Source organism: Epinephelus moara, chromosome 10 (genome assembly GCF_006386435.1).
Source record: "Epinephelus moara isolate mb chromosome 10, YSFRI_EMoa_1.0, whole genome shotgun sequence".
In the NCBI taxonomy this organism is placed as follows: domain Eukaryota; kingdom Metazoa; phylum Chordata; class Actinopteri; order Perciformes; family Serranidae; genus Epinephelus; species Epinephelus moara.
Window position 1 is genome coordinate 4,367,089 of NC_065515.1, and position 11,112 is coordinate 4,378,200.

Here is an 11,112-nt window from a genome sequence, read left to right on the forward strand (position 1 = left end):
AGCTGCTTTCCTTGGCACTATCCCAGCTGGAAATTCAGTGACGTCTCCATAAAAATGAGCTGCTTTTCTTGGCACTATCCCAGCTGGAAATTCAGTGACGTCTCTAAAAATTAGCTGCTTTTCTTGACACTGTCCCAGCTGGAAATTCAGCGACATCTCTGTAATAATGAGCTGCTTTTCTTGGCACTATCCCAGCTGGAAATTCAGCGACGCCTCTATAAAAATTAGCTGCTTTTCTTGGCACTATCCGAGCTGGAAACATAGCGACGTGTCTGTAAAAATTAGCTGCTTTTCTTGACACTATCCCAGCTGGAAATTCAGCGACGCCTCCATAAAAATTAGCTGCTTTTCTTGACACTATCCCAGCTGGAAATTCAGCGACATCGCTGTAAAAATTAGCTGCTTTTCTTGGCACTATCCCAGCTGGAAATTCAGCGACGTAGCTGTAAAAATGAGCTGCTTTTCTTGGCACTATCCCAGCTGGAAATTCAGTAACGTCTCTAAAAATTGGCTGCTTTTCTTGGCACTATCCCAGCTGGAAATTCAGTGACGCCTCTATAAAAATTAGCTGCTTTTCTTGGCACTATCCCAGCTGGAAATGCAGCGATGTCTCCGAAAAAAACTCTTGCTTTTCGTGGCACTATCCCAACAGGAAACAAAGTGATGTCTTTATTAAAATCAGATGCTTTTCTTGGAAAAAAACGCTGTGGGGCGCTACAAAAACACCCAAAATTTGCTAGCTAAAAAGCTGCTGGAAAAACAGTGACAACTTCCTAAAACACAACTAGTTTGTGTTGTTAATTAGTCTCAAACAGTGGTCTGCAGCTTGGCAGGCGACTCGCCTAGGTGACATGCAATCAACCTTCCCATTCACCTCCCGATGACAAAGTCAGCTCATACACTACGCCACTTTAGAAATGTTGATATGATACTTATAAAATCAACAAATATAACGTAGTCGTGGTTTGCAGGAACGTACAATGCAAACATTTTCTTCTGGCAATTGGGCTGTTGGGAGGCAGTAAAGGTCTGATAAAGCATGCTATTGAGCTGCATCATGGGAAATGTAGGATCCAAGGTTTTTGGACCTTGATTAATATTTAAGACTAAAATTCAGCATATCTCGCTCTCTGCTGCTTTGTTTTTTTTACGTGTCTTTTGTCCGCCAACCATATGAAAGTTAAATATTAAATAGCTGGAGTGCACCTTTAACACCCCCTCCAGAACAAAAACTAACAGATATTTTTCCCCCTATTGGCTTCATCAGTGTACAACCAGACATAAGCCTCGGTTACTTGATTATTCTTTTAAGACAGTGCCACACATATGGCCAGTATTAGTCATCAATTATAAAAACTTCTTCCCAAGAATAAATCTCCCAGACGACATGTCCATTTGACCTCGATTGGCACAAAACTGAAATATTTCCGTGTGGATCATTTACATGGTCTTGCTGCCTGTGTTATTTCTAATTGACTACATTTGTTAGACGCCACAGAAAAAATGAAGTGTATTTAGCTGCTCACTGAGCAGTGTATGGTAATAACATCTCTTTGCTTGTGGCTGCTTTTATCTTCCTTTGATTGAGGGTTTGATCTTGCCAGCTTAGAAGGAAATTTTATTTATTTATGTATTAATTCTCATTCCAGAGAGAAGGATTTTTGTAATTTACAATGGAAATGGGGAGTCTTGCGCTTTTGTAATGAACACTCAATAGCGGGGCCAGAATCCGTTATTAGCATCATGAAGTGGTTTTGTTTCATTATTCACTGACTCAGAGAAGTGTTTGTTTTTTTTAAGTTGCTCTTTAACTAAGGTCACACTGGCAGCATTGTTGTCTCAGACATACCCAGCTGTTCTAGCCGCAGAGAGATATTGGATGGTTTGAGGCAAAGACGAGATAAAAAAACACCAATAAAAAAAGAGTGGTAAACAGAGGAGAGCTGCTTAATGATAGAGTTTAGACTGAGGAGTGAAAATGGAGCGAGTGTGAAGAGAATGAGCGGCGGGTGATGACGAGGGAGGAGTGGATCGGGAGAAACCAGATGTCTCTTTCACACTCTTGTGTTGCATCAGTGAATGTGGCTCTCAGCCTGACATTTCTCCTCTCTCTTTGGTTTCAGTGGCACACCGTGGAATAGGAGCCTCGCATGTCGGTTTTATTTACAGCATCTCATAATACAAACTGGGCTTTATTTGAGCACCCAGAGCAGAAGCAAGTGCGTTTGTTATGTGAACAGCTGTGGAATGAAACAAATAGCGTTATTCTGCAGCAGAGTTTGGCCCAATCCCAGAACACCCTTTGCCCCTACCACTTAGCCCTTACCCTGCTGTTTTGCATGTTTACATCTAGGGGGTAGGGTGTCCCAATTCTTGTTGGAACTGAGGAATAGGGCAAAGTCTCAGGGCTACATGGCCCTCCAAATGGAGGTTTTTCAGAGGCACACTTGTATTTTCCTTGATAATAAAGATTTTTTTTGGGCTTTTTTTTTTTTTTTAGGCCTTTAATTGATAGGACAGATGAGCGTGAAGGGGGAGAGAGAGAGGGAGTGACATGCAGCAAGGGGCCACAGGCTGGAGTCGAACCCGGGCCGCTGCGGCAACAGTCGTGTACATGGGGTGCCTGCTCTACCACTAAGCCACCGACGCCCCAATAATAAAGATTTAAAGATTGTGATAACCATAATATTATTATGGTTTAACAGTGCTGCAGGGATGATGATATTTTTGTATGCCATTGCAAATGAAACATTGCCCTGGTTCCCTCAGCAGAAAGCTTAAGGGATTTTGGGGTTTCATTGGATTTTGGATTATTGCAGAAAATAAGCCCTGTGGCAAACAAACGTTTATGATACTTATACACTTTGTTCAGTGAGATTTCTTCACAAATTAAAACTACCGTTATGATTTTTGAAGCATATGTGCAATTGCCAGAAGTAAAAAGCTAACATTAAGCTAAACAAACTACGCTACCTTAACGTTGCCACCAAAATGAGGCGTAAAGCTGTGTTCAGTGTGATGACATTCTGTCGTCTCATTTAGCCACTTCTTAGTAACCACCTTTTCAAAGATATGTAAAAGCTTAAAAGTTCACTAGTTCACACTGATGTATTTTATGTCGTGGAACACGTAACCAGAAACCCATTACAAAAAACATTGACTTTGAGATGAGGGAACCAGGAGTGCTAAAATACCAACTATTTTCTGGGTTTTAGGATTCAGTCCTGCACAACTGTCATTTTAAAGTATTATCCTTTCCTTTATATCAAGCATAACTAAAGAAATTGCAAGTATGCCAATTTCCCCATGTGGCTAACTAGCTAGCTAGTGTTACATTGTTATCACTGATTTCTGCATGATGGTCCCACATTTTGACACATGTCCATGGCATTACCCCCCTGTGATGGCGTATGACGCTGGAAATGGAACAAAAGACCCACAGAGAAGTTGCTACACTTGTGTGCGCTTCTCTGATATCAGTGCAGACTGGCACAGTAGAGCACAGGTTGCTAATGTTTGCCTACAGAGCACCGTTAGTGGCCTGGTATTGAAGCAGTGTTCTTTTTAATTTAATAACTTCTTTGATCGATTGATACCATGAAACCTGGAACTTGCGAACTAATCGACAGCATCCTGACAACCACAATAGGATGCCTGTAGCCCAGGCTAGAGCAATGACCACAGCAGGAGACGGCACAGTCCCGCAACACTGGTCATGTCGGCAGAATCGACAACTACTGATGAGGTATCAGGGTCTTGAAAGGTTGTCCCATTTCATAAGGGAAGATTTCAACCACTACCCCTTAGGGGCATGGCGGCACTCAAGGGGGGGGGGGTGGGAGTAAAAATCAGAAATGGGTTTGGGCCTCTATGTTCATCACTGTGAGTCACACTTCTCCCTCTCTTTTGATGCAGGTTAAATACAGAGCACAGCGAAACATGACCCGCCAGGCTGTGCTCAAGATGGTGGCCGTGTGGGTGTTGGCCTTCCTCCTCTACGGCCCCGCCATCATCTTCTGGGAGACAGTCGTCGGCCAGAGTGTCGTCCCGGCTCATGAGTGCTACGCCGAGTTTTATTTCACCTGGTACTTCCTGCTCTGCGCTTCTACCTTTGAGTTCTTCACCCCGTTTGTGTCAGTAGCTTTCTTCAACCTCAGCATTTACCTAAACATCCATCGCAGGACCAAGAATGGAGGTGCCTGCGCTGAGGAAGAAGTCAAGACGCAAAGGATCACTAAGAAGCACAAAGACGGAACAGGTTGGTCTGTGTTTTTTGTGAAGACTCGGAAGGTGTCGTCCAGTGAGCCTACTGCTATCTCTGCGGTCATCGAGGATGACGACGTCCTTTCCCCTTCCTCCTGTGGTGGGGACCCTAATAACAGTCAGATATTCATGCAGCGGGAGAAGTTGTCTCCTAACAGAAAAAACTCCAGGCTGTTTCAGCACACGGCCTCCTGCATGGCCCCTGGCCGTGGGACGCTGGGATCTCGTCTGACTCGGGACAAAAAGATCGCCAAATCTTTGGCCATTATTGTCTGCATCTTTGGGATTTGCTGGGCTCCTTACACTCTACTAATGATCATTCGTGCCGCCTGTAGCGGTAAGTGTGTGGCGAACTACTGGTACGAGATTACATTTTGGCTTCTGTGGCTGAACTCTGCCATCAACCCGTTCCTTTACCCCCTGTGCCACAGAAGCTTTCGAAGGGCTTTCTCAAAGATACTGTGTCCGAAGAGACAATCAGTCCAGCCTCAGATCGAGGCTCAGTCTTGTTAGATGAACTCAATTGCACTTCCATACTTTATGAATGCAGTAACTGTAGTTGGTCAAACACTGTAAAAAAAATCCATATAATGTTCTTCCATCAAAAAAAGAAAAAAAATCCAGTTTTCAAAAATAAGGGACTGTTCTTTACTTATCAGAGACGGGCTGGTGTAACTTTGTTTTGTTGTTTTTTATTTGGACCCTCCCCAAAGCTATTATTATTTTTCCTTGAGCCAAATGTAGGAATTAATGGTTAACCATCAATCGGTTACCTGCAGAGAGTATTTTTGACCAGTTACATATCTTTTGGAAAATTTTGCTACTCTTCAGTTTACTGCACTGTGCACAGCCCCAGTCTGGTGGGAACTAGCTAGTGTTAGCGGCGCCGCTCATTCGGCCAGTAATGCTGGTAGTGCAACCCAACCCAACAGCACTCTAGTAGAAACATTGTGCCCACCCTCTGCTATCCCCGAAGCTCGCTGAAAAAAACGTAGCGCTGTAAAACCCCTTGAGCAGTGCTGACTATGTTATTACTGGTAGCACTTTCAGCACAGCTAGTAGTGCTAACATAGTAAACAATGCTAAAAAGGGTGCGGGGTTTGCGGTACAAAATGAAGCCGCTTCAGGGCTCGACAGTGCGAGTGTTTCACTCGCATTTGCGACTAAAAATAGGTGTGTGCGAACTGTAAAAAATATTTAGGGGCACATGTGCGCATAAAAAAATCAGCCGAAGCAGCCTATATTTTTATCAATAAAAGAATATGATAATGTAACCGCAAATGTTGGAGGAACTCCAGCCGCCTTCCCTCTTCCCTCTTCCCCGTGTGACACGGTTATGGGCGGTTTTCCAAGCCACTGTCGGCACAATGAATATAAGTCCCACTGTCAGCAGCGTGGTGTGGAGGAGACAAGGGACCAGGAAAAGCAGTGGACCTCCGGGGAAGCCTGCTCCGTTCTCCCCGTAGTTAGGGACCGTTCGCCACGGTACCGCTGCTGGGCAGGGTGGAAATAAGTCCTGCAGAGTTTCAGAGGACCTGGAGAATGTTTTAGGATAGTAATAACATTATATAAGATAATCATATTGCAAAGATAATATATATAAGATAATAACATTAAAGACAAAATTAAATTGCAATACTTTTACAAAACTTGATGATTTTACCTTTCTGTACATTTTGTATACAATTTCATTAAATAATTTTGCTTGTAAATGTCTATTTGCGTCACGTTTATTATGGAAAACACATTATTTGATCGCTCCTTGCGCTTCTTACTTTTTCAACTTAGGAGCACATGTGCTCTTTGGGAAAAAAAGTTAGCGTCAAGTCCTGCGCTTAATAACCAGAGTGAGAGAGGGAGAGACCAGAGGGTGGACACAATGTTTCCACAGAAAAGCGGTCTGCCACCAGGACGGCATCACCAGCTGTAGTTGCAGAATATGCGGTGCTGCTAGCTAGCTAACATTAGCACCCTCCTGACCCAAGTGATGCACAGTGCAGAGAGGCCAAGAAACCAGTCCAGTGGAGGGTCGGCAGTGGGCACTAGTTATCACATGTTAGTGAAGCTGGCTAACTGTCTGTCAGCAAGGCCAACAGAAAGTAAAATAAAAAGCAAAACATTAAGTTTTCACCACCTCCAAATGGGTAGCACTTTGAAATGCATCGCTTAAGCTCACTGAGTCAAAGGAGCGCCAGACTGAAAGGAAAGGCCTCTTGTATTTCACGTCTTTTATTCTTAGTTACCAGTTAATGGATGTCTGCCTTTTGAAAGTAAAATTAACCGACAATATCTATAATATCTGTTTTTACAGCCTTTCAAACTTAAAAATATTTGACATGCTTCCCCTTTTTTGCACCAACCCATCCCCCCGATAAGTAACGAACAGTCCATAAGAGAAATGTTTGTGTTAAAGTTGTGCGAGGTTTGTCTCAGCATATCTGATAGCAATATGAGAGTATAAGGGAAAAAAACTGCAGTTAAGATATTCACAGACAATCTCGGTAACTAGGACAGGAAGAGGGACGTGGTTTAGGCTATTTCACCACTCACTTCTTCGTGAGCTCAATGCTGGGAAATGATGACTTATGCAGCCAGATAGAAGTGATGACTGTAATTTAGCCTAAGATATTATACGAGAACTACAGCACCACCAAGCTGTTAAATTACGGTCTGTCTGCCTGAATGCACAGCTGAGGGAGACAGCAGCTTCTGCCAACATCCCGTTTCTCACAGGGCTGCTGCGACGCAGGGCACTTCAACTCCTGTTTAGATCAAATTGAGGATTTTATGGTTTTTATAAAGTCTCATAATCTCTCCGCACATGAAACCCTTTTCACGTCAGTTTCGAATGCATCACTGTCCTTTTTGAAACAGACGGCTTTCTGCTTTTGTCTTCAAAAAGGTACTTTTCAAATTCAAGCTTTTCATCATGCAGCAATAGGATGACAAATGTGGAGTCCTCAAAATTCAAAGCATCTGAAAAGAAGAGAATAACCTGTATATGTTTACTGTGTGAACTTTCATCACATTGATGTTTTATTTCATTTTATTTGAAAAGTGGGCTACAGGCAGAGGGGAATCAGCTGTTATCTGCCAACACTGAATCTGCACTTAATTTTAAAAAAAAGGTATTATTGTTGATGTTACACATGTACAGCACTATAATATGAGAGCAGCATTAAACCTTTTGTACAATAATATCTATGCCACGCTAGATGATTGTGTTCTTTAAGTGCAGTTTAATTTATTCAAAGACTTGACTGGTTTTTACCACCCAAACTACTTGACTACTTTGTATCTTGGCTATGAATGTGTGTTGGTGTAAGCAGCCAAAAGAGAGAATAAAAAGAGGACTGACTACAGGCTTCCTAACTGTACATGTTACTGGTCAAATGTGGAAGCGTAGGAGGAAATGGTTTGACATTTTGGGAAATATGCTTATACGCTTTTGCACCAAGAGTTAGATGTGAAGAGTGATACCACATTCATGTCTGTGCGTTACAATCTGGGTGTAATGAGTTTGTCACACCACGGACAAATGTGTTATGGAGCGCTCAGACAAATTTAAATTATTAAAAAAGTTGCAGAGTGTGTAAAATTATGTTTCAAAATAATTAAAAAAGAGACAGTGTTCTCTGCTCTGAGACGCCGGGGGCATGTCTGCCGAATGCGCTAAATCCACGCCCACTCGCGGGGAAAGCTGCAGCCTCTCTTAATTGTAGTGCTACAATGGATGCTCTTTTTTGTTGGACTGGTACATCCATACATGTGTCAGCCACCAAAGCCAGAATCAAATCCAGAGCAAGAGGCACTGACCCCTGAAAAATCAAACCTCGCTCTCCTCGAGGTCTTTTACACAGAGATCACACTGTGGGGCTGCTATGGAGTCCCTTCTTTATGCCTCCTTTGCATTTCTACACAAACCCAAACAATGGCAGCATCATTCTGCAGCAGTGTGTGATTATACAGCGCATAATCAAAGGAGGCATGACGGGCATGACATAACACCACAGTCTAGTGTGACATATAACACATGTGTCGGTAGCGCTTTATAAACAATATCAATGGTACAACATGGAATTAACAATAACCTATCGTCCCTTTTGGCTCTATCTGAAGGTAATTTAAGCCTGTGCAAACTTGATGCTCTGACGCTGCCTTCAGTAGAGTGTTCCAGGGATGACCTTTTTTTGTTGGGTGACGCATCACCCTGCTTCCCTCGTCAAAAAGCCAGTGGGATTTCTTTCCACTGGATTTTGGATTATTACAGAAAATAAGATCTGTGGCAAACAATTGTTCAAAGTACTTACACGTTTTGTTTTGTTTTGGCAGGTTAATCTTCACAAATCTTTTATGATATTTGAAGCCTAAATGCAATCACCAGAGGTTAAAAGCTAACGTTAGGCTGTAGACAAACAACACCAAGGTCACATGACTCAACATTGTCCCCACAGGATGGCTGTAAGGCTGTGTTCATCATGATGATGTTCTGTAGTTTCATTTTGTCACTTGTTAGCGACCACTTTTTCAAGACACATCAAAGCTTCAGAATTCACAAATGGGGTATTTACAGACATCTTATGTCATAGGACAAAATGTGAAAGTCTTGTCTCAGGCGTCTAACCGAAAACCCACTGACTTCAAGACGAGTAGAAAAATGCTGACTCATTTCCAGGTTTCAAGACATTCCCCAAGGCACTCTCCTGGGGTTGTGTTTACCGTATTCATGAGAACAGTCCATATGAGCACCCCCACTTTGTGCCATTCACAACCTTGGAAGTAGAAGTTTGTTGAAAGCTTCAACTTCCCCAGTTGGGACGTGATTGCTGATGTTTTCAGAGATGGCAGAGGATGTGGAAATAATGTAATTTTAACAGTATAGAGTTTTTCTATGTCATTTTAAAATATGTCTGAGGAAAATGTTGATATTCCCAACGGCCTCATCTTGTTCTTGTTTTTATGCCTTTATATTTCCTGCATTAGGTTACCCACTTGCTAGCTTGCTAAATTGTTAGCCTTTGTGGTTTCTAGATGCCATTGCCTAGTCAAGGTGTTCTCAGGACAACTTGAATGCCAAGCATATCATGTACACGACTCTGAATGTCAACGCCACGAGCTCATGACATATTTGACAGCAGCATATGTTCACACAAGTGAGGCAAGAAAAGTAAATGGAAAGAGGAGATTAAATGAAAATTCCAACAGAGGTGAAGATGCCACTGTGAGAGTAATGGAATAGTAAAGGAATAAAAGAAAGAACTCAAGTTTTGCCGAGTTCAATCAGAGGCTGTGCCGGACGTAAACACAAACTCCATTGCAAGCTAATCTCTACAAACACTTATCTGGATATGAATACAGATTTTGAAGGCAAACGAGACAAGACTATATTGGTAGAATTCTGGTTTCCGTCTGTAGTCTGAGGGATATTAACCGATCAAATTTTCACGGTCTCTGGTCACCTGCAGGTAAATAGTCTGTGTGGAGAGCAAAATAGGCAGAACAAATTGGCCGCAGTGTTGCCAACTCAGTGACTTTCTCACTAGATTTAGAGACTTTTAACAGCCTCTTACGACTTCATTTCTAAAAAGCAAGTAGTGACAAATTTAACAACTTATTCACACCATCAGAGAAAAAGACAGAAATATATTGGATCATCCACCTGCAGTCCGCACCTCTTCCGCCATGTGTGAAGGGTCTCTCACCCTCTCTTGCACTGTGCGGATGGTTTGGGACAGGCATGAGGAGAGGAGACGCCGCTCACCATGGTTGTTCAGTTGTAGTGAGTGTGTATGGTTGTCTGATGCTCTCTGGATTGGAAGCACAACAAAATGGTGCACTGTGGTGAGCACCATAGCTTTCATGCCAGTCAAATGTTTTGTTGAGGAGTTTTCTACTGAATCTAAATCAGTGAAGTTTCAGCGCTTCCATCAATGCACAATGGCGTCACCAATATGCAAATGGTCACATAATGTCATCTTGGCGACTCCAAGCAACTTTTGGAGTCAACGCCAGCCACTTAAAATGAAAAAGAGTTGGAACACATTGGCTTAAATGCAATCACGGAACCAATCAGCTCTTTTTCGGCAATGATTTAGTTTTCTTTCAATTAATCTGCCTTCATATGCAGACATCTGTTTGTAGAGATTATCGTCTCTCAACTCCATTCTGACAGCTGAAGTTGCTAATCAGACCATAAACAATGGCTGTCTCACAGAAGAAGAAGTCCTTGACTAGATATCTGATGGCCACACCAGAACCCCCGAAATACTGGCTGCTGCCCTCAGAGGTTAAATCATCAGACAGATGGATTTCTGAATTGGTTACCAGCTGTCTTTTATGTCTATATATTGACTGTTTGGACCAAACCAACACCGACTGCATCAACAGTCCGACAGTCAAATGAGGTTATTTCCCAAAACGTGGAACTACTTTGTCTTGAAGTGTTTTGTGAGCGATAAAAGGTTTGTAATTCTTTCTGCCTCCTCTGATAAGACGGGATGAGATAACGCTGCGATGGGCAAGTCAGGAATGAGTGGGTGGAAAGGAATTTTGATGTGTTGTGTGTGAATGAAAGCTGTTGTTTGTGTGTGATACACACCTGGCAAATTACTGTTAAACACAGAATCAACTCACATCACAAATAAAGAAATACTGAAAGAAGAAAGCTTCCTCGCAGGCTCTTGACACTGTAATGAAAATAAGGAGTTCTTGTTTTGAGGAATGCTATCAATCTTTCACTGTCTGATAACGAGCACGTGATAGGTGAATGGCGTGACAGAAGTGCAGGGCTTTGACCTTTGTTAAATATTTACAGCATAGATGAACAAAATATGTCCTTATCCCCGGGAA

General features: G+C 42.5%; 1 protein-coding gene across 1 annotated transcript in view; it reads left to right on the forward strand.

Annotated features, from left to right (window-relative positions):
* LOC126396689 (histamine H3 receptor) overlaps window positions 1-7,543 on the forward strand; it is an 11,097-nt gene extending 3,554 nt beyond the window's left edge. Inside the window, exon 3 of the mRNA XM_050054924.1 lies at window positions 3,916-7,543. Coding sequence (XP_049910881.1) covers window positions 3,916-4,776 — 861 coding nt within the window. The 3' untranslated portion in view covers window positions 4,777-7,543. The remainder of the gene's footprint in view (window positions 1-3,915) is intronic.
* The last annotated feature ends 3,569 nt before the right edge of the window (window positions 7,544-11,112 follow it).